At 44.8% G+C, this 24,791-nt stretch overlaps 1 protein-coding gene across 2 annotated transcripts in view; it reads right to left on the reverse strand.

The window, feature by feature from the left end:
• Positions 1-24,791, reverse strand: part of LOC116976724 (EH domain-containing protein 3-like) — a 62,252-nt gene that overhangs the window by 19,030 nt on the left and 18,431 nt on the right. For both annotated transcript variants that reach the window (XR_004413028.1, XM_033026597.1), the window contains exon 4: positions 17,343-17,755. Coding sequence is in view for 1 of the 2 variants with exons in the window: in XM_033026597.1 (XP_032882488.1) it covers positions 17,343-17,755 (413 nt within the window). In the remaining variant the exon portion in view is untranslated. The remainder of the gene's footprint in view (positions 1-17,342; positions 17,756-24,791) is intronic.

Genomic DNA, 24,791 nt, shown 5'->3' on the forward strand with positions numbered 1-24,791 from the left:
GCCTTGCAGAGTGCAGAAGAAGTTTACCAGAATGCTGCCTGGATTAGAGGATATTAGCAATAAGAGGAAGTTTGGACAAACCTGGATATACTTCTCTGGAATTTTGGGGATTGGGATATAACCTTAATAATAAGAAATTATGAAAGGCATTGAAAGGGAAAACAGTCAAAACCTTTTATCCAGGTTGGGAATGTCTGGGACTAGAAGGCATCGCTTGACATAGAAAGGTAGAAAATAGGTGCAGGAGTAGGACATTCGGCCCTTCAATGTGATCATGGCTGATCATCCACAATCAGTACCCCGTTCCTGCTTTCTCCCCATATCCCTAAGAGCTAAATCTAACTTTCCTTTGAATACATACTTTGCCCCTTTCTTTAACCATTACGAAAACCTGGCTAAGAGAGGGAGCAAGACTGGCAGTTTAATGTTCCAGGGTGCAGGGGCTACAGGAGAGATAGAGGTGGAATTTGACAGGTGTTTTGGGGAAGTTTCCTCAGGCTTTTTGTACAGGGCCTTACATGGGAGAGGTCAAAGTTTGAGGAAATGGAGAAGTATTTGGAAAATAGCCAGCAAACAACAGGCTGGTTGAACTAGCGCACTGAATTCGACAGGGGGTGTTAACTTTGTGCAAAGCATAATATTTCTCCATACAAGATTCAAGATTCAATTTAATTGTCACATTTACCAGTTAAGGTACAGTGAAATTTGAGTTACAAGTTACATATGATGCTTTTATCCTATCACAAACTATGAAACAAGTCTCACACTATCACTTGATTTGAACAAGAACATTTTAAATTTGTTTAAAGATGAAACATTTAGATACAACAAGATATGATAAGTAGGTGAACTGAAACATGCAGCACGAGAAAACAAGGAATCGCAGATGCTGATGTGCAAAAAAAGATACAAAGTGCTGAAGTAACTCAGCAGGTCAGCAGCATCTCTGGAGAGCATGGATAGGTGATGTTTTAGGTCAGGACTCTTCATCTGTATGAGCATTAATTCACTTCCATCTCCTTTCATGCTCAATTAAATTATGCCACTGTGATCAAACAGCTGGAGGCTAAGAAAATTCCTTGCATTCACATCTCCATAATCAGGTCTAAGCCGATCACTGGAAACATTATAGCTTATACATATCACTTGATATGGATAAAACTAACGTGTAAAAAGCAGTTCTTCAACAATGGTACATTCAATTAGTCAAGAAAACGATTCTCACTACCGGCTCGGTATAAGATCGATCCTGTTAGGATCACATGCAGCTGCATTAGTGTGGAAATGCTGTTCTCACACATTCCACATTTTGTGGTAAGCACAAGGGCACAGTGGAAAGGGAACCGGCTTTCAGACTGGAGTGTTTGTGTGGGGATGATGTACTGGTGATTATCATTTCCAGGCAATGGACAGATCATCCAACTCACTAATTGCCTTTGTAATGACAATGTGCAACCAGAAATCTGCAATTGCCATGCATTTCATCATTCTGATCGCCTGATGATTAGCATGGTTTCCATCCCAACCTGTTCGCACAACTGGTTCGGTATAATTTACATATAGGAGTCAAGCTATTTAAATGCTGCTGGGCAGGCCTTTTTACAGTGGAGTGTTACAGTGGGTGAGGGAGGGGGGAGGGGGGAAGAGGGGGTGGAGAAGACAAATTGGAAATACAAGGATGGAGTTAAAGGGAAAGAAACTATAGGAAAAGTTAAGAAACACGCCAGAATTAACGGAACAGAAAGCTCACGAAGGGATAGGAGAGTATGGCCAAGTGAAATAGGAATCGATGTGAAAGGTGAGGTGAGCACTGGATTAAATGTATTATATATGAATGCAAAGTATAAGAAGTAAAGTGGATGAGCTTGAGGCTCAGTTAGAGATTGGCGGATATGACATTGTGGGGATTACAGAGACATGGCTGCAAGATGATCGGGGCTGGGAACTGAATATTCAGGGTTATACATCCTTTAGAAAGGACAGGCAGGTGGGCAGAGGAGGTGGGGTAGGTCTGCTGGTGAGGGATGGAATTCAGTCCCTTGCAAGGGGTGACATAGGGACTGACGATGTAGAGTCGCTCTAGATAGAATTGAGGAATTGTAAAGGTAAGAAGACACTAATGGGAGTTATCCACAGGCCCCCCATCAGTCTGAAGAAGGGTTTCGGCCCGAAACGTCGCCTATTTCCTTCGCTCCATAGATGCTGCTGCACCCGCTGAGTTTCCCCAGCAATTTTGTGTACCCCCAAACAGTAGCCTGGATATAGGGTGCAAGTTGCAACAGGAGTTAAAATTGGCATGTAACAAAGGTAATGCCACTGTGGTTATGGGAGATTTCAATATGCAGATAGACTGGGAAAATCCGATGGGATCCGGACGCCAAGAAAGGGAGTTTGCCGAGTGCCTCCGAGATGGATGCTTAAAGCAGCTTGTACTGGAGCCTACCAGGGAGAAGGCAATTCTGGATTTAGTGTTGTCTAATGAACCAGATTTAAAAAGGGAACGCAAGGTAAAGGAACCGCTAGGAGGTAGTGACCATAATATGAGATGTTTTAATCTGCAATTTGAGAGAGAGAACGTTAAATCAGAAGTGTTATTGTTGTAGTTGTAAAAATAAGAAGTGTTATTGTTGTTATTGTTAAAGGCATGAGAGAGGAGCTGGCCAAGGATCCTTGCAGGAATGACAGTGGAACAGCAATGGCAGGAATTTCTGGGCATAATCCAGAAGATGCAGGACAATTTAATTCCAAAGAGGAAGAAAGATTCTATCCTCTTTGTATAAAACAAAAAGAAAAGGTGTATAACATAGCAAAGAGCAGCGGGAAGACAGAAGATTGGGAAACTTTCAAAGGACATCAGAAGGTAACAAATAAGGCAAAACGTGGTGAAAAGATGGTACGAAGGTAAGCTCACCAAGAACATAAGGAAGGATAGTAAAAGCTTCTCGAGGTATATTATGAGAAAAGATTAGTAATGGCAAATGTGGGTCCCTTGAAGGCAGAAACAGGTGAAATTATTATGGGGAACATGGAAATGGCAGAAGAGTTGAACAGGAACTTTGGTTCTGTATTCACTAAGGAAGACACAAACAATTTCCCAGATCTACAAGAGGACAGAGGATCCAGGGAGACAGAGGAACTGAAAGAAATTTGCATTCGGCGAGAAATTGTGTTGGGTAGACTGATGGGGCTGGAGGCTGATAAATCCCCAGGGCCTGATGGTCTGCATCCCAGGGTATTCAAAGAGGTGGCTTTAGAAATTGTGGACGCATTGGTGATTATTTTCCAATGTTCTATAGATTCAGGATCAGTTCCTGTGGATTGGAGGATAGCTAATGTTATCCCACTTTTCAAGAAAGGAGCAAGAGAGAAAACAGGGAATTATAGACCAGTTAGCCTGACATCAGTGGTAGGAGAGATGCTGGAGTCAATTAAAGAAGTAATAACGGCACATTTGGATAGTAGTTAAAGGATTGGTCCAAGTCAATCCTGCGTGACTAATCTTCTGGAATTTTTTGAGGATGTGACAAGTAAAATAGATGAAGGAGAGTCAGTGGATGTGGTGTATCTGGACTTTCAGAAAGCCTTTGATACGGTCCTACACAGATTAGTGGGCAAAATTAGAGCACATGGTATTGGGGAGGTAGGGTATTGACATGGATAGAGAATTGGTTGGCAGACAGGAAACAAAAAGTAGGAATAAACGGGTCCCTGTCAGAATGGCAGGCAGCGGTGAGTGGAGTGACGCAAGGCTCGATGCTGGGGCAACAACTATTTACAATATATATTAATGATTTAGATGATGGAATTAAAAGTAACACTAGCAAATTTGCAGATGACACAAAGCTGGGTGGCAGTGTGAACTGCAAAGAGGATGCTAGGAGGTTGCTGGGTAACTTGGACAGGTCGAGTGAGTGGGCAGATGCAGTATGGCGCAATGGGCTAAGTGTTCGGCTGGCAACCGGAAGGTAGCCGGTTCGAATCCCGCTTGGAGTGCATACTGTCGTTGTGTCCTTGGGCAAGACACTTCACCCACCTTTGCCTGTGTGTGAATGTGTGTGAGTGATTGGTGGTGGTCGGAGGGGCCGTAGGCGCAGATTGGCAGCCACGCTTCCGTCAGTCTGCCCCAGGGCAGCTGTGGCTACAGAAGTAGCTTACCACCACCGAGTGTGACTGAGGAGTGAATGAATAATGCGATGTAAAGCGCCTTGAGTATTAGAAAGGCGCTATATAAATCCCATCCATTATTATTATGATGTAGATACATGAGGTTATCCACTTTGGCGGCAAGAACAAGGGGGCAGATTATTATCTCAATGGTGTCAGATGAGGAAAAAGGGAAGTGCAATGAGACCTGGGTGTCTCCTAATTTGAGGAAGGACAATAAAGGTAGACAAAAATGCTGGAGAAACTCAGCGGGTGTGGAAGGACAACCTTGCTATTGAGGAAGTGGATCGTAGGTTCAAGAGGTTAATCCCCAGGATGGCGGGAATGTCATACGAGGAAAGATTGGAAAGACTGGGCTTGTATTCACTGTAATTTAGAAGAATGAGAGAGGAACTTATAGAAACATATAAAATTATAAAAGGACTGGACAAGCTAGATGCAGGAAAAATGTTCCCAATGTAGGGCGAGTCCAAAACCGGGGGCCACAGTTTAAGAATAAAGGGGAGGCTATTTAAAACTGATAAGAAAAAAACGTTTTCACCCAGAGTTGTGAATTTGTGGAATTCTATGCCACAGAGGGCAGTGGAGGCCAATTCACTGGATGAATTCAAAAGAGTGTTAGATGGAGCTCTTGGGGCTAGCAGAATCAGGGGGTATGGGGAGAAGGCGGGTAGGCACGGGTTACTGATTAGCCAAGATCACAATGAATGGTGGTGCTGGCTCGAAGGGCCGAATGGCCACTTCCTGTACCTATTTTCTTTTTCTATATTTCTAAGAGGCAGCTATTGGTCGATTGAAGATAACAGCTGACAAATGCTTTCTTTGAACACTTGCAGTGTTATTTTGAAGCTTACAGAATTCTCTTCCACTAAAGCCCTGAAGTCCTTTTGCCAATTCTTCTGTGTCTTGTACAACTACGGAGCCACAAGTACCACATTGTTTCTCTATTATTTCATATTTAAGCTCATTACCAGCGGTTTACAAAGTTTGTAGAAGTGGCAAATATGGATTTGATTAGTCACAATCCAAAATGTCATGTGTAAAACTCCTCCCACTTCTGTCATGGGGTAGACTGACCTCCCCCACCCCCCCCACAGTCATCTTTGCACGCATCCCTCATCCTGGACTTTTCAACAATAATTTAATTTCATACTGTGCAATAACTGGTCACTTAAATGTCATTATTTGACTAGTGGCAAACAAATTTCCTTCCGGGATAAATAAAGTTGTATCGTATTGTAGCGTCTAGAAAGGAACTGCAGATGCTAGTTTGTTCAAAAGACAGACACAAAGTGCTGGAGTAACTCAGCAGGTCAGTCAGCATCTCTAGAGAAAAAGAATGGATGACATTTCAGGTCCAGACCTATCTTCAGACTGAAAGTAGAGGGGAGGGAACTAGAGATAAGAAAAGGCCAAAACAAAGCAGGTCCGGCAGCAGATGACCAAGGAAGGTGGAGCCACATAATGGCCCATGGATGATTATCACTAGCCAACAATCGGCCTAGCAGGGAACCTCCTTGCCAGAAGCCATTCGTTGCCGGCCTCGATTTGTCCTGGTTTTTCCCCCACTACCATTGCCCCTTCCCCCCCCCCTCCACTACAATCAGTCTGAAGAAGGGTCCCAACCCGAAACGTCACCTATCCATTTCCTCCAAAAATGCTACCTGACCCACTGAGTTACTCCAGCATTTTTTGCCTACCCATACCATCCTGTCAAACCCCTTCAGGACCTTATGAGTTTCAATGAGATCACCTTGCATTGTTCAAAATTCTATTGAACACAAATCCAACTAACTTAATCTTCCTTTTAGGAAAATTATGTAAACATAGGAATTAATCTGGTGCACCCGTAATGCATTATGTCCTCAGATATGGAGATTCTAACCTTGTTGGTGCTGTTTCATCAGAGCTATTTGCAGTAAAACTTCCTTAGCCTTGTACTCCAACCTCCTTACAAGTTAAAATAAGAACAGAAAAGACTGGAAATACTCAGTAGAGCAGGCTGCAATGTTTCAGGTTGAAGACACTTTGTCAGAACTGGCAATGGGACAATATAAGATTGTTTTACCTACAGAAAGGGTGGGGGGGGGGGGGGGGGACAGAAAGGACTCATCTCTAATGTCGGAAAACCAGTGTCACCAGCAAAGTTATCTGTTCAATGAGTGAATGGAACAGTGAATGGAACAAGTGTGAAAATATAGACTAAAGAACGTTCGAGTTGCAAAATGAAGATATGACTGGAAGGAATTGAGAACTGAACCTGCACTAGGTCTAAGCCATGAAAACACAAGGAACCGTAGATGCAAGCATCTTGAGCAAACTACAAAGCGCTGGAGGAGTTTAGCAGGAATTCAGCATCTATGCAGGGAATAGACAGGCGACATTTTGGGTCGACTTCAGTCAGAAGGGTTCCGACCCAAAATGTCGCTTGCCCATTCCCCTCCAGAGTGCCTGACCTGCTGAGTTACTCCAGCACACAGCTCAAGATTCCAGCAACTGCAGTCCCTTGTATGTCCTCTGGACTCCAGCAACCGGGTGTGAATGACAATGGCAAAGACTTCTCACGAAGTTCATGATTTCCATGTTTGCATAGGTGGTCCTTGGAAACAATTCACATTGTCACTCTGGGCCACCCCTAAATAAGGTTTCATTACACTTCCCCATTTTGTCCCCATTGCTTTCCTTCGGAATGAGTTTGCTATTACTTACAAATTTAGATAACATTAATATGCAAAAATTAGACCCATTTGCATCTGTAAGATACATGAAAATCATTTGGCACTTATTTTGAAGCGTTTGCATATATTTCTCGTCTAAGTCCTGTCTATCCAAAAACTGGGCTGAGCACATCCTGTTGTGATTCACTCCAAGGCCAATTTTATTTGTCTGTAAGATACATAATTATAATATATATAAATACTTAGCACCAGAGATTGATCAAAAGATCACGATATATATATGACAATAGGTGCAGGAGTATTCAGCCCATCGAGCCAGCTGTGATCATGGCTGAAAATCCACATTCAGTACCACGTTCCTGCCTTCTCACCATATCCCCTGACTCTGCTATCTTTAAGAGCTCTATCTAACTTTCTTGAAAGCATCCAGAGAATTGGCCTCTGTCTTCTGAGGCAAAGAATTCCACAGATTCACAACTCTCTGGGTGAAAAGGTTTTTCCTCATCTCCGTTCTAAATGGCCTACCCCTTATTCGTAAACTGTGGCCCCTGGTTCTGGACTCCCCCAACATCGGGACCGTCATAAAAGCTTTTCACTGTGCCTTGACAATAAACTAAATTGAACTGAACATCCTGAAAGTAGTTAACTATGCCTGAACTAAAGTGTTGTAATAGATAGTTACATTTCATGTTTGAGTTTCACTGTACCTTAACAGGTGACAATAAACTGTTCTTTGAACCTTTAAACAGTAATTACAAATGTCCATTTGTAGATGCTTGGGTTCAGTGATGGAGTTAGTGGCCATGAGTCTGTGAAGTGACATGACACCAGGTTCAGCTTGAGAACAGAGAAGTAAGTGGTTGCAGCCTGCAGGCAGTATGGATTTTGGAAAACCGAGAAATACTCATTTTAATCTAAAAGCAACACAAAATCTACAGTGCAAACTTACTGAAAGATTCATGGGAACCTAAAAGCAATTTATATCAGGCAGTTTCCAAGAAACTTTAAAATGAAAGAAATGTCTTAATGTGAAGACAGACACAAAATGCTGGAGTAACTCAGCAGGACAGGCATCATGTTCAAAAGGGAACTGCAGATGCTGGAATATCGAAGGTACACAAAATTGCTGGGGGAACTCAGCGGGTGCAGCAGCATCTATGGAGCGAAGGAAATAGGCGACGTTTCGGGCCGAAACCCTTCTTCAGACTGATAGGGGGTGGGGAAAGAAAGAAGGACAAAGGGAGGAGGAGGAGGAGCCCGAGGGCGGGCGGATGGGAGGAGACAGCTAGAGGGTGAAGGAAGGGGAGGGGGGGAGGGGACAGCACGGGCTAGCCAAATTGGGAGAATTCAATGTTGATGCCAAGGGGACGCAAGGACCCCAGACGGAATATGAGGTGCTGTTCCTCCAATTTCCGCTGGTGCTCACTCTGGCAATGGAGGAGACCCAGGACAGAGAGGTCGGATTGGGAATGGGAGGGGGAGTTGAAGTGCTGAGCCACCGGGAGATCAGGTAGGTTATTGCGGACTGAGCGGAGGTGTTCGGCGAAACGGTCGCCCAACCTACGCTTGGTCTCACCGATGTAGATCAGCTGACATCTAGAGCAGCGGATGCAGTAGATGAGGTTGGAGGAGATACAGGTGAACCTTTGTCGCACCTGGAACGACTGCTTGGGACCTTGAATGGAGTCGAGGGGGGAGGTGAAGGGACAGGTGTTGCATTTCTTGCGGTTGCAACGGAAAGTGCCCGGGGAGGGGGTGGTGCGGGAGGGAAGTGAAGAATTGACGAGGGAGTTGCGGAGGGAGCGGTCTTTGCGGAAGGCAGACATGGGGGGAGATGGGAAGATGTGGCGAGTGGTGGGGTCACGTTGGAGGTGGCGGAAATGGCGGAGGATTATGTGTTGTATTTGCCGGCTGGTGGGGTGAAAGGTGAGGACCAGAGGGACTCTGCCCTTGTTGCGTGTGCGGGGATGGGGAGAGAGAGCAGCGTTACGGGGTATGGATGAGACCCTGGTGTGAGCCTCATCTATGGTGGCGGAGGGGAATCCCCGTTCCCTGAAGAACGAGGACATTTCCGATGCCCTGGTATGAAATGTCTCATCCTGGGAACAGATGCGGCGTAGGCGGAGGAATTGGGAGTAGGGGATGGAGTCTTTACAGGGGGCAGGGTGGGAAGACGTGTAGTCCAGATAGCCATGTGAGTCAGTGGGTTTATAATGTATGTCGGTCAGGAGTCTGTCCCCTGCGATGGAGATGGTGAGGTCAAGGAATGGTAGGGAAGTGTCTGAAATCGTCCAGGTGTATTGGAGTGCCGGATGGAAGTTGGTGGTGAAGTGGATGAAGTCAGTCAGTTGTGTGTGGGTGCAGGAGGTGGCACCAAAGCAGTCGTCAATGTAGCGGAGGTAGAGGTCGGGGATGGGGCCCTGGTATGCATTGAACAAGGATTGTTCAACGTGCCCGACAAAGAGGCAGGCGTAGCTGGGGCCCATGCGTGTGCCCATAGCTACGCCTTGTGTTTGGAGGAAATGGGAGGAGTCAAATGTAAAGTTATTGAGGGTGAGGACCAACTCCGCTAAGCGGAGGAGAGTGTCAGTGGCTGGGTATAGGTTGCTCCTCTGGTCGAGGAAGAACCGGAGGGCTCTGAGGCCATCCTGGTGGGGGATGGAGGTGTAGAGTGACCGGACATCCATGGTGAAGATGAGGGGGTGAGGGCCCAGAGAGTGGAATGCGTGGAGGCGGCGGAGAGTGTCTGAGGTGTCTAGAACATAGGTGGGGAGGGATTTGACCAAGGGGGATAGGATGGAGTCAAGGTATGTGGAGATGAGTTCGGTGGGGCACGAACACGCAGAGACAATGGGTCTGCCGGGAGAGCCGGGTTTGTGGATTTTGGGGAGAAGGTAAAAACGGGCCGTGCGGGGCTGGGGAACGATGAGTTTGGAGGCTTGGTCAGGTAGGGCGTGGGAATTGATGAAGTCGGTGATGGTGCTAGAAATGGTGGCCTGGTGCTCGTCAGTGGGGTCATGGTCCAAGGGTAAGTAGGAGGAGGTGTCCGAGAGTTGGCGCGTGGCCTCAGCTTTGTAGAGATCGACGCGCCAGACTACCACGGCACCTCCCTTGTCGGCTGGTTTGATGACCCAGTCTGGGTTTGTGCGGAGTGATTCGATGGCAGTGCGTTCAGAGGGGGAAAGATTGGAGTGAGAAAGGGGAGTGGAGAAGTTGAGGCGGTTGACGTCGCGGCGGCAGTTCTGAATGAAGAGTTCCAGAGCCGGGACTTTCTGAGGGGGGTTCCACGAGGAGGGGGTGCGTTGGAGACGGGAAAAGGGGTCATCATTAGGGGGCGAGGACTCCTTACCATGGAAGTGCGCTGTGAGGCGGAGACGACGGTAGAAGCTCTCCAAGTCATGGTGGGCGCGGAACTCATTGAGATGGGGACGGAGGGGGACAAAGGTAAGACCTCTGCTGAGGACAGACCGTTGGGTGGGGGAGAGGGGGAGGTCGGGGGGGATGGTGAACACCCGGCAGGGGTGGGAGTTGGGGCCAGAGGAAGGCAGGTGGTTAGACTGGGTAGGGGGTTGTGGGTGTTGGAGGGGTGGTGGGTGGTCAGGGGGTGGGGGGGAGAGAGGGCTGTAATGTGGGTGGGGAAGAGCGGGTGTGACATGGTTGGGGGGGGATGGGGGAGGGTCAGTGGAGCAGCCACTGAGGTTAGCAAGGCTGGGCAGACGGGCGCTAGGACCCGGTGGAATTAAATGACAGGCATCATCTCTGGAGAGAAGGAATGGGTGACTTTTTGGGTCGAGGCCCTTCTTCAGACGTGCCCTAATGTGACATATTCAGCAGATTTAAACTATTTTTCATACAAATAGGACAAAGAAATTTCAAATACATATTCAAATAATTTGAGTTAATTGCTATAATTTCAAAACCAAATTCCAAATAATAGATTTGTAGTGAGTTGTGCTTAGGTGTTTACTGAAATAAATTGTCAGACATGAATATCGTGCAGAAAACTCAAAAACAGTGCATCGATATTCTAGAAATATGATCTTAAATTATAATGCTGTACATGACCTTGCAGTTGAGACTTTGCAAAGTCTCCAGCATGACCACAAAGCACATCCTCAGGATACAAGTGACATAAATATAACACGGGTTATAACAAGGCCACCATTACGTGTGTAGAGGTTCCATGGGACTGCTGAAATAAAAAATGTATACCATTTCAAACTAATGTACAACCAAGAAATTATTTTTGTGCCACCAATGGGAGGAGGCCATTCAGCTTATACCAAGAGCATGGGGGTGACATGGTGGCGCAGCGGCAGAGTTGCTGCCATACAGCGCCAGATACACAGGTTCGATCCCGACTACGGGTGCTGTCTGTACAGTTTATATGTTCTCCCCGTGACCACGTGGATTTGCCCCGGGTGCTCCAGATTCCTCCCACATACCAAGATGTACTGGTTTGTAGGGTAATTGGCTTCGGTAAAAATTGTGTGGGCTTGGTGGGCTGAAGCGGCTGTTTCCGTGCTGTATCTCTGAACTAAACTAACAAAGAACAATCCAGGGTATTCCTACTCTACTGTCCCTTCCAGATATTTATCCTACTCTCTCGACACAGAAAATAAAAAATATAGAGATGTGTACTTTGGAGCTCTGGTTGTTGGATGAAGCTACAGCAACAATTAAAATGAAATGGTTTCAGTGACTGGTCATGGTGCACATCAACTCCAACCTCCCAGGCAGCCTTGAACCACTACGTCACCTACCTCTGCCACAGGCCCACAGCAGACACCATCTCCCTGGCCCTACAATCATCCCTGGATAAAAGGTACCCAAGTCAAACGACTATTTATTGACTACAGCTCTGCCTCACTTTCCCTCAATGTCAGCAAGACAAAGGAGCTAGTTATCGACTTCAAGAAGTGTGTGGAAGTGCCGGAGTGGAAATGGATGATAGCTTCTTCACATTAACGGTCTGTTGTGGGTCAACCACAATGCGGCCACAGCAATGAAGGCACACCAATGCCTATACTTCCTTCAGAGATTGGGGAAATTTGACATGTCTCCAATGACCCTACCGCCATGATCACATTGAATGGCTCGAAGGGCCGAATGGCCTACTCCTGCACCTATTGTCTATGTATCTATGTAAATCTTCACAGATGAACCATAGAAAGCATACTGGCGGGTTGCATAACAGCTTGGTTTGGAAATAACTCTGCCCAAAACCACAAGAAGTTGCACAAAGTTGTGGATGTAGTCCAGTCCATCACACAGATCATACTCCCCACCATTGACTATCTACACTTCACGCTGCCTCAGGAAAGCCAACATAATCAAAGACATGTCCCATCCTGGTTGTTCTTTCTTCTTCCTGCTCCACCAGACTCAGGAACAGCTTCTCCCTCTGGTATCAGGCTTCTGATCAGTCCTACCATATGCTAGAGTGCTATCCGATTCATCTCTATCCCATTACAGACATTGACTTTGTCCATGGATCTGGTGTGCTGCAATGCTAAGAATTATATTCTGCATTATATCTTCCCCTTTGCTCTACTCTTGTACTTCAGTTTGTCTTGATTGTATTTATACATAGTATCATCTGATTAGATAACATGCATCTGGGCGGCGCAGTGACACAGCCGTAGAGTCGTCAGAGACCCAAATTCGATCCTGACCTCGGGGTGCAGTCTAGGTGGAGTTTGCATGTTCTCCCTATGACCGCGTGAGATTCCTCTGGGTGATGTGGTTTCTTCCCACAACCCCAAATATAAATCCCTCTGTAAACTACCCTTGGCGTGTAGTGGGATAACTAGTGTGCATTGGTGATCAATGGTTAGCGTGGACTCAGTGGGCCGAAGAGCCTGTTACCATGCTATATCTTTAAATTCTCTAATAACAAAGGTTTTCACTGTACCTCAGTACACATGACAATAATAAATAAAAACCCAGCATCTTAAACACAACCAAACATGCCCAAACTCCTGACTCACCCACCAGTCTACAACAGGATCCTAGACTACTTGACCTATGGACCACAATCAGCAAGAATAGGTGACAAGACATCTGCCACGATCTTTCACAGCACCTGCAAGGATGTGCTCTCAAACCCTCGTTATATTTAATAACTCTGGCACTGGCCACTCAAATAAGCTGCCCTGGACATTTTAATGACTGTATTTTTATGTTGCTGTTTTACCTGCTTTTAACTATTTGTACTGTTTCATCAGGGACTGGATTGTTTTTATTTATGTGTGAAATGTTTAAGTTTTATGTGCGATGCTCCGGTATTCCCTGGGAAACGTCTTCTCATTTTGCACTGTACAATTGTTGCTTTGCAGGATGACAATAAAGGTTGATTGATTGATACATTTGCGACTGCACAACTAAATTCTGCTTTTACTCCATTTACAAGTTTGCAGATGACACTACTGTAGCGAGCCAGATCTCCATCGTTGACAAGGAATACAGGAATGAAATAGAGAGCTTAGTAACATGGTATCAAGACAACTACCTCCCCATCAGTGTCAGCATAACGAAAGAGCGAGTCACCAACTTCAGGGAGTGGGGTGGAGTACATGCCCCAGTCTGCATCAATGGCGCTGATGTGGAGATGCTCGAGACCTTCAAGTTCCCAGGCATAAATATCACCACTAATTTGTCCTGATCTAACCACATTGACACCCATGATTGCCTCTACTTTCTCATAAGGAAAACCAGCATATCTCCAATGATTTTTATAGAAGCACCATAGAAAGTATCATTTAGGGATACATCAAAACTTATTCTTTCCAAAACCGCAAGAAATTGCAGAGATGTGAACACAGCCCTGCCCATCATGCAAAGCAGACTCTAACCCACCCCAACTACTCCATCTATGCACCAACATAATCCCATTGGGCAGAAAAGACAAAAGCTTGAAAACACTGTTATCAGTGAATGGACGACTGAACGGGCTCTCGAATGGGCATCTCATACACTCCATGCTGAAACACTAAACTTAAAATATGTTCTGCATTCTGTTTCATTTCACTTTTACCACTACGACGTCTGTTTGGTTTGATTGCGTGGACAGTGAGCAACTCAAAGCTTTTCACTGCATTTCCGTACATGTGACAATAATAAACCGGATTAATCATTTAGATCATCCCACCCTGCCAGATGAAACTAATGGCCCATACCTCACGTGTATCTCTAAACGTAATTCACGATTTAGTTTAGAAACAAGGAACTGCGGATGCTGGTTAAGACACAAAAGGAGATAAAGTGCTGGAGTAACTCAGCAGCATCTCAGGAGAACATGGATTGATGACGTTTCAGGTCGAGATCGATCTGCTGTGAAGCTTTGTGAAATTAGAATTGCACAGCACTGCACTAAACAAGCTCCTTCATTTGAGATTTTTTAACTTTTGTTTCATGGAATTCTTTGTGTACACATGACCTATTTTGCCCCCATAAAAGCCTCTAAATCTACAGGAAGGATTAAATTACTAAATAACTAAATGTCAATATTCCTATTTTATCCTTGTGATATCATATTTGTGATGTAGGAATGTAGCCTTGGGCATCTTGAAAGTAGAACAAATCTGCAGTCTATGTCTAGAGTTCTGCTGCCCAAGTCTGAAGAAACATCCCGACCTGAAACGTCGCCTAACTATTCCCTCCACAGATGCTGCCTGGCGCGCTAAAGTTACTCCAGCATTTTGTTATGCTCAAATTCCAGCAACTGCAGTTCCTTGTTCCTTATTTTCTCCAAATCCCTTGTGTCTCCAAGTCTCCATCTGCACTTCACGCTGCCTTGGGAAAGCAGCCAGCATAATCACGGACCATTTTCATCATGGTTATTTCCTCTTCCTTCCTCTCCTATCAGGCAACAATCAAAAGTTTGAAAGCACAGGCCACCAGATTCAGGGACAGCATCAGACATGATCTTCCAAACTACCTCATTGTGAACCATGCACTTTTTTTAGTCTGCACTTTGTCTGTGACTGTAATACTACATATTCTGCACTCTGGCACAGTCTATTGTACTGCTGTATGACTTGTTATAGCATGAGTGACAGGATAGCATGCAAACAAAGTTTTTCACTGTATTCTGTACACATGACAAACATAATAAACCAGCCAAACTCATGTCAGCTAAGCCATTCAGTAGTTCGGCCTGTTTTTCACAAACGGGAAAATATGCCAAGGGAGTAGTTCTGTGGTGTAGAGATCTCCAAAGCAGCAAAGACCCTCAGAGATGAAATTGCTCTTATTCTAAATCTATGCACAAACAAAACAAATCTGGTGGTACATGTGCCCCTGTTCTGGATACCCAAATGAGAGATAACATCATCGCAGAATCCACAATGGATTTGGATGCAACCTGCTCAACCTGTTTTTGTACCTCACCATCTTCATTCCAGCAATCAACATTGTGACCAAAGATCAAAGAGCGGAGCAAGATAGTCCACTCGACGAAAAAGCCGTAGTAGGTCATGGGTAATCTTTAGCGCCATTTCCGTAACCGGCTTCCGTCTCCGCTCTAGTATCTTTGCTTTGGTCATGGCATCTTCATATTGCTATTATTTTACCAAATACCACACAAATCGTCTTTTTTTTGGACCCTCCGCTCGGCCTCTCGTGTAAAACCCCACTTCGTCTCCTCTCTCTTTCTCTCTCTCTCTCCCTCTCTCTCTCGCTACTTTATCACTCCCCGTTTCATTTCAGTCTCTCCGTCTGCCCATCGACCCACCCGCCCCCTCTCTCTCCTCTCACGGCCTCGCGTTCTGACCCGCTTGTCCCCACAGTTCTCTCTCCTCCCCCGATCTCTCCCTCTACCCTCTCTTGCTGTCTCTCGTTCTGACCCCGTCCCTTCCTTCGCTCTTCCCCCCCTTCTCCTCCCCACTCTTTCCTTCCGTGACCTCTCTCCACTCCCCTCTGTCTTGCAATGTCCACCTTCGCCTCTTCCTATTGTCCGTTCTTCCCTCCCTCTACTTCTCTCACAACCCTTCTCACTCTCCTCCCCCCTCTCTCCTTTCCACTCTTTCTCCCCCTTCCTCTCCTCTCTCCCCCCCCCCCCCCCCCTTTCTCCCCCTCTCCGCTTCCTCCCCTTCCCTCCCTCTATAATCTATAGAGATTAAAAACTACACACAATACGCCGGGCATCCTTTCACCAATACCCTGTAAACGTTACACCAAATCTTCCATAATGTTATACTCTGTTCCCTTGGAGTAAAGCCCCAACATTCCATTCAATCCAAATCAAAACAAAAATGTAGGTGCTGGAAATCTGAAAGAAAAACTGAAAATGTTGGAAGCACAGAGCAGGTCAGGCAGCATCTGTGTGACCTTTTGTGAGAACTAGGAGAGACAACGTCCCCCCCCCCCCCCTTTCAATAACAATTCATGACACAAACCAGGAAGCTTAAAGTAATGGTAACTGATGCCATTGAGTCATTTTAACCCACCTAATCACAGCCAGATATACACATCCTTCTCCTACCTTCTCTCCTACTAAAAACTAAACTTGTAATTCTCTTTCCAAGATACTATTTATTAATATTTTGCCATGATCTTCAAAAGTCATTGTGGAATGCGTGGAAATTTTGTGGGAGGCATGCCAAGTTCAAAGGAAGAGGTTGTAGTTGGTCAGTCTTCACAGTCACAGCATATTGGTAGTGGATCTTTACAAAATACTTCAGAGACTTCAATTCAGTGCTTGTCTATGGATCAAAGCATATAATTTTCCAATGTAGTAAATGCTTTGAACAATTTGGCTTTTGACACATGAAACAGGGTTGCTGATGTTCATGGCCTTTTATTAGATCTAGTATTGATTTTTTTTAGCATCATGTACAATTAATCAAATTATTGGAGGCAATGGCGAGGACCACAGGAAAAGCCAAAGCGAGCCTGACACTTCTGACTAAATTATGGTTGTAAATTCTATGTGTTTGATTTTGGCTTTGCCTCCTGAAGTATACATATTCCAGTAGATCACCATTATTGATGAGATTCGATATATCCACAAATAGAAACGGGGGAGTTTGAAATATTTAGTTTAGTTTAGAGATACTGCTTGGAAACAATATAGTAGTTCATACTAGTTCTATGTTATCCCGTTTTGCATCCACTCCCTATACACTACTGACAATTTATAGAGGCCAATACATCTACAAACCCACACGTCTTTGGGACGTGGGAAGAAATCGAGCACCGGAAGGAAGCGCATGTGGTGACATGAAAAACATGCAAACTCCACACAGACAGCAGAAGAGGTCGGGATTGAACTCGATATTCTGGCGCTGTGCTGCAGCAGTTTGACCAGCTGCGCCAGGGCTGAAAGATACCTCAATTGCGTAATTATACCGCTTGACTAATCTGTGGAAAAGTTTGCTCAGATCTGGCCAGTCAAGTGTTTGCGAGCATTCCAAAGCATTTTGCTTTTATTGGACATAATTATCAATTTGACACCCTGTAATGAATCAGATTCAACATTCTACATTTTTACACTCATACCTTGGCAAGCCTGGCTCTTTTGATGAGGTCATTAAGTTTGCGCAGTGCAGCATTTCGAGGTAAGCTCTTAATATCCTTGAAGAGGTCCTCTGTTTCCATTTCAAAGAGCTTTCGATTTTCGGTAATCTGGAGGGGTTTTGACCAGAAGGATCCAATGTAGACGCGGACGACCTCAGGAGTGTCAATCACTTTGCCAAGGGACCACATCAATGCACCATACACCCTCATCAGTTGCTGTGTATCTACTTGGTCTGCCTTGTTCAGAACAACACGGATCTTGTCATCTTGGCCTTTTAGTGCCTTGATAGCCTCTGAAAACTCATCAGATATATCCAATTTGTGGGCATCAAAGAGCAGGATTATGCGATCAACTCTTTCGGCAAACCATCGCAAAACTTCACAAAAGTCATATCCTAAAAAAGCAAAGCATTGCAATTAGCCATCTGTTTTCAACAAAATAAGCACTATAAATACACACATAAGGAGAACCCTAACATTTAAAAACGCCCTGTGGGATTTCCAATCCAAGAGCTCAATAACAATCCAAGAGCTCTCCCCTCGACTCCATTCAAGGACCCAAGCAGTCGTTCCAGGTGCGACAGAGGTTTACCTGCATCTCCTCCAACCTCATCTATTGCATCCGCTGCTCTAGATGTCAGCTGATCTACATCGGTGAGACCAAGCGTAGGCTTGGCGATCGTTTCGATGAACACCTCCGCTGGGTCCGCTTTAACCAACCTGACCTCCCGGTGGCTCAGCACTTCAACTCCCCCTCCCATTCCGAATCCGACCTCTCTGTCCTGGGCCTCCTCCATGGCCAGAGTGAGCAACACCGGAAATTGGAGGAACAGCACCTCATATTCCGCTTGGGCAGTCTGCATCCCGGTGGCATGAACATTGAATTCTCACAATTCTGTTAGTCCTTGCTGTCTCCTCCCCTTCCTACCTCTCCCTCAGCCCTCAGACTCCTCCTCCTCCTTTTTCCTTTCTTCTCCCCGCCTCCCCCCACCCATCAGTCTGAAGAAGGGTTTCAGCCCGAACGTTGCCTATCTTCTTCGCTCCATAGATGCTGCTGCACCCGCTGAGTTTCTCCAGCATTTTTGTGTACCATCGATTTTCCAGCATCTGCAGTTCCTTCTTAAAAGCTCAATAACATTTGCAGGTAAAAAGGCAGTTTACTTGCGCTTTCTCAAGCATGGTTAGGGTTGAGCATTAAATAGCAGCTTTGCTGGAAGTGCTCAAAGCTAATGCATGAAAAATGAAAAAGATAACAAAAAACAGTAAAATAAAGAAAATATGCATTTTTTTGGGGCATAATAGAGATGACCCTCTAGGAAATGCTCCCAAGCTTTCTTAAAATGAAGTTTGCTGCAACTTGGAATCAAAAGTCAAGAGTTTTGAATGGCGTGTGTACCGGAACAGAACAATTAAATTCTTATTTGCAGCAGGGCATCAGGTTCATAAACACAGTTATCAATAGATAGCATAATAAACAAAAAAAGTTCAATAAATAAAAAAACGAATATAGTGCAAAGCAAAAAGACAAATTCTAGATTTTTTTTGGGAGAAGCAATGCAAAAAACTTTGTGCTAAGTAATTGCTGAAAAAAATAGCAAATTTGGAGTTAAAAAAGGTGAATAATGATAAAAGATATCTTAATTTGTGTAAATAATTTCCAATTTACAGTTTTTGCTCAAATCTAATCATGCCAAAGCAGAACAGAAAACTAGGACATGTGCCTGAAGTTCCATAGGCCAAATTATTCTGAATTCCATAACGTTTATGAAAGACCTACAGATGCTGGAAAAATATTGAAGGTAGACAAAAAATGCTGGAGAAACTTAGAAGGGTCTCAACCCGAAACGTCGCCTATTCCTTCTCTCCATAGATGCTGCCTCACCCGCTGAGTTTCTCCAGCATTTTCTGTCTACCAGAATTCCATAACAATTGGTTAAAACAGAAAGAGAGTATTTTAGCACAAAAATTCACCAGAATACAAGGAGAATAATGGCAGACGATTGAAGGTAATCAGTTTGTGGATGATGACTGATTTAGAGTTTAGATTTTCAGTAGCATATGTTAGTTTAAATTCAAAATATAGAAGTGTCAATTACATATACAAAACTAACCACTGCAAATTGTAACTGTTTCAACTTCTCTTTTTACAAGTTGGCAGATGACACTATTGTGGTGGGCTGGACTTTGAACAATAACGAGATGGAGTATTAGGAGGAGATAGAGGACGTTGTGAAGCCAACAACCTCTCCCTCAATGTCAGCAAGATGAAGGAGCTAGTCGTCGACTTCAGGAAGCCTGGCGGAGTATATGCCCAATCAGCATCAATGGTGTTAAAATGGAAATGGTTGCAAGCTTCAAGTTCCCTGGCATAAATATTACCAATGATTTGTCATGCACCAACTATATTGAAGCGACAGCAAGAAGCACACCAACACCTCTATTTCCCGAGAAGACTGAGGAAATTCAGCATACCTCCAATAACTCTTACAAAGTTCTACTGATGCACCATAGAAAAGAGGGTGGGAGATTGCAACCTTCACGTGGTCCACCCGGTTTCGACTACTGCAATCAACCCGACATGCACAAACAAAAGATCAACTAATGGCAGATGATTGCATCTACTGCATCCGCTGCTCTAGATGTCAGCTGATTTACATCGGCGAGACTAAGCGGAGGTTGGGCGATCGTTTCGCCGAACACCTCTGCTCAGTCCGCAATAACCAACCTGACCTCCCGGTGGCTCAGCACTTCAACTCCCCCTCCCATTCCCAATCCGACCTCTCTGTCCTGGGTCTCCTCCATTGCCAGAGTGAGCAACAGCGGAAATTGGAGGAACAGCACCTCATATTCCGCCTGGGGACCTTGCGTCCGGATGGCATTAACATTGAATTCTCCCAATTTTGCTAGTCCTTACTGTCTCCTCCCCTTCCTCAACCCTCTAGCTGTCTCCTCCCACCCTCCCATCCGCCCGCCCTCGGGCTCCACCTCCTCCCCTTTTCCTTCCTTCTTCCCCCCCACCCCCCATCAGTCTGAAGAAGGGTTTTGGCCCGAAACGTCGCCTATTTCCTTCGCTCCATAGATGCTGCTGCACCCGCTGAGTTTCTCCAGCAATTTTGTGTACCATCAAATAGAACAAGTTGACCTCCAACTTTAGGCCAAGAAGAAGACCATAGAAAGCATACTGTTCAAAAGGGAACTGCAGATGCTGGAATATCGAAGGTACACAAAATTGCGGGCGGGCGGGTCTGAAGAAGGGTTTCGGCCAGAAACGTCGCCTATTTCCTTCGCTCCATAGATGCTGCTGCACCCGCTGAGTTCCTCCAGCAATTTTGTGTACCATAGAAAGCATACTGTTGGGTTGCCTTAGTTCGGGAACAACTCTGTTTAAAACAGCAAGAAATTGCAGAGAATAGCCGAGCCATCATTATTCGGACTCAAATAGTGGCTCCATTCACACTTCACCCTGCCTGAGAAAAACATACAACATAATCAAAGACATGATACAAGGAACTCCCACAATAGGAGCCATCCTGTCAAAACCCCTCAGGCTATTAGTAGAAATGAGGAACTGCAGATGCTGATTTACAAATAATGGCACCAAGTGCTGGAGTCAGGGGGGTCAGGCAGCATCTCTAGACAACAAGGCTAGGTGACGTTTTGGGTCGGGCATTTTTTATCAAATAGAACATCACCTTTCCATTTTATCCAAAGATGCTGCCTGCCCCGCACTTCAGCACTTTGTGTCTTTCTAACCATAGACTTGCCCTACCCTCGTCATTCCTTCTTCTCCTCAATCCAGTCATGTAGAAGATACAGAAGCCTGAAAGCATGTACAACTAAACTCCGGAACAGCTTCTTCCCCTCAGTCATCAGGGTTCTTCCATAAGCTAAAGTACTGTCCGATTCACCTCTTACCCCCATTGTGGACCTTGAACTGTGTCTTTAGAATTGGCACACTACAATGCAGAGAAGTATATTCTTTCATTTTGCTCTAACTATTGTACATGAATTTGGCTTGATTGTATTTATTTTTTGTATTATCTGATTTGATTGGGTAGCATGCAAAACAAGGCTCCTCACTCTACCTTGGTACATGTGACAATAACAAACCTGAACCTAAATCTAAAGAAAGTTCAGCTCTGATGAATAAGAGAGAAAAAACAAAGGGAAATAACATGATATAAATAACCTTTGTAGTAGAACCATTCCTTTGAGCAATGTTCTTTGTCTGTACAGGATCCCAAAGTGACATATCTGAACAGGATCAGGTTAGGACCTGAAGATCAATTGCTGCCCTTCTGCTATGCATTTTCATTACAGACGTACTAACCAAAAATCCAGAGCAAAAAAACAAAGTTCTAAAAGGAACGCAACAAACTAGTGGAGGAAAATGGAAGATGATAATTTGGGTTGAGACCCTTATCCAAATCTGGACACTATGAATCTGTTACATGATAAATAAATGAAATCCCCCAAATAGCTTACTTAATTTAAAAAAATTGCACACTTATGTAAATCCACCGGCCAAATGAAAATGTATACATCTATAATTCCATCTGGAAAACTGGCAAGATGACAAAGTCTCCTGAACTATTTAAATTACTGATCAAAATCATCATACTGTCAAATGCAGCAACAGAAGGAAAACTAACAACTGTTCCTTTGCTGGTGTCCTGCAATAAATTTCCATCAGTCAAACAAAAATATATTTATTAAACTGTAATCAATCAATGACAGTTTAATAATAATACAATATGAAAATCCTAACTACTGGATGTTTTTGTTCAGTTAACAGGGCATGAACTCGAACCAGAACTCTGAAACAAATGCCAAGATTTATTCAATTCCACAATGAAATAATTGAATTAATTAATCCACACCCTACATTTCAACCTAAAGTAGTAAACAATGGACCACAAGACAAATGACCAAGAAAGAACGTAAAATACTCTGTCATCTCAATACACAAAGGAAAATATGCTGCTGTTTCAACTTGAAACACTGAAAAATAGCTCAGTATTTATCAATTTTACCAAATTAACATCAAGTTGTAAACATGAGGAAGTCGAGGATCCAATTGCAGAGGGATGCGCAGAGACCCAGTTCTGAGAGTTTGGTAACCAGCTTGGAGGGGATGATTGTATTAAATGCTGAGCTGTAATTAATGAATAACAGCCTGACATATGAGTTTTTGTTGTCCAAGTGATCCAGAGCGTAGTGGAGGACCAGCGAGATCGCATCCACCGTTGATCTGTTGTAGCGGTAAGCGAACTGCAGTGGGTCCAGGTTTTTTGGCGAGGCAGGATTTGCGCCATGATCAACTTCTCAAAGCACTTCATCACCACAGGCATTAGTGCCACTGGTCGAGTCGTTGAGGCACGTCACCTTGCTCTTCTTGGGCGCCGGTATAATTAATGCCCTTTTAAAGCAGGTGGGAACCTCAGAACTCAGAAGTGAGAGGTTGAAACTGTATGAAGTGTATTCACGCACATCGACCGGCACAGACATATTTGCACTTTAGACTGTTTTACTGTTCTTTTTTTTTAATAAATCATGATTCTCGGGATATCTAAATTTTATTAGTTGTTTAAGTTATGACTATCGGATGGAAGCTGCATACCAAATCACGTTGCACCTATGTGCAATGACAATAAAAAATATTATTATTATTATCCATGGCTTCAGATTGGGAAACACTTGGAAGGTTTTTGTTGGGATGCAGTCCTCCACACATTTCTTCATGAAGTCTGTAATGCTGTGGCGTATTCATTCAGGTCCGTTGCCGAGTCCTTGAACATTGCCCAGTCTACAGACTACAAACAGTCCTGGAGTTGTCCCCCCCCCTCTTTAATTGCTGCCTGGAGGTAGGAAGATGTTGAAAATGGTTGATGTTAGGGATTGATTTCTTGAGGTTTGCTTTGTTGAAGTCCCCAGCTATGGTGGTAAACGCCTTGGGGTAAGACATCTGGTGTTTGTTGACCACGGCGTGCAGCTCCTCCAGTGCCAGACGGACATCTGCTTGGGGTGGGATGTAGACCGCGGTCAGGATGGAGGTGAATTCCCCTGGAAGGTAGAAGGGACGGCACTTCACCGCCAGATGTTCCAGGTGGATAGGATTGCCATGTCTGAGCACCACGCAGAGTTGACGATGAGGCAGACGCTCCCTCCTCTCCCTTTCCCAGATGCCTGTGTACGGTCCATACTGAGGATACAGAACCCTTCAGGCTGGACCGCTGCGTCTGGGGAGCTGGGGGTGAGCCATGTCTCTGTGAAACAGAACACAGAGCATTCCCTTTGATAAAGCAGCCTTGCCCTCAAGTTCTCCACTTTGTTTTCAAGTGACTGTACGTTGGCCAGTAGGATAATAGGGAGAGGGGGCCGAAGTCCCCTCCGCTTCACTCTTACTTGTAGTCCTGCCCGACGGCCACGTTTCCGTACACAATGGAGACCTCCTCGGTGTTTAAAGGTAGAGTACTTACGGGTCTCCGCGAGGTCGGGGAATCCCCTGAGATGGGGGATTCCATTAAAGTCGGCACCTCCAGCATCGTTGCTGCTGGGAGATCCTTCCCGATGGCCTATATTCCAGACTCCATGAAGGCCTCCTTTTACAGGTAAGGTTCTTACTGTACCTGCGTGCCTCCGCGAGATCGTGGATACCCCTCCGATCGGGGATTCCCTTACCATCGCTAACATCGGGAGTTCGCCGTAGCGCTAATGCATTTAAATGCGTTAGCAACTCACTACTTACAGCGTTTATTTCAGTGGATTCTCTGATGCAGGTGAGTTAAAAAACACTGTATTTCACTATTTTTCGTTGTGCCATTCGCAAAATGTCACCGCAGGTAGACGCCATCTTTTCCCGTAATGGAATTCGGCAGCTGTAATGGAGCTTTATTGCCAATATTTCCAATAAAGTTAAACCATGTAGCTCAAGTGATAGCCCAATGCATAACTCCCAGAAGAGCACGATGCTTTCTAGACTCACATCAAAACAGAGATCACTAATGTTCTCATTTAGTACCTCACCTACATCCCCAGATTCCAAGCCCAAATTCCCTCCTTCATCCTTGAGCTGTCCTACCTTCTGTGTACGAAAGAACTGCAGATGCTGAAGGTAGACACAAAATGCTGGAGTAACTCAGCAGGACAGGCAGCATCTCTGGAGAGAAGGAATGGGTGACGTTTCGGGTCGAGGCCCTTCATCAGACTGAAGAACTTTGTGTCCATCTGTCCTACCTTCTCCCTGGTTATCCCCAATTTTTAACATAGGTACAAGAAGATTTGGGATTTTCTTTAATCTGACTTCACAAAGTTATTTTGTGGCTCCTTTAGGTCCTTCTTATCACCTACTTGAGTTCTTTCCTCCTTTCTTTATATTCCTTGTCTGATTCCATCTTCTTTTTGACCATATTTGCAATCTCTTTGGTCATC

Source organism: Amblyraja radiata, chromosome 9 (genome assembly GCF_010909765.2).
Source record: "Amblyraja radiata isolate CabotCenter1 chromosome 9, sAmbRad1.1.pri, whole genome shotgun sequence".
NCBI lineage: Eukaryota > Metazoa > Chordata > Chondrichthyes > Rajiformes > Rajidae > Amblyraja > Amblyraja radiata.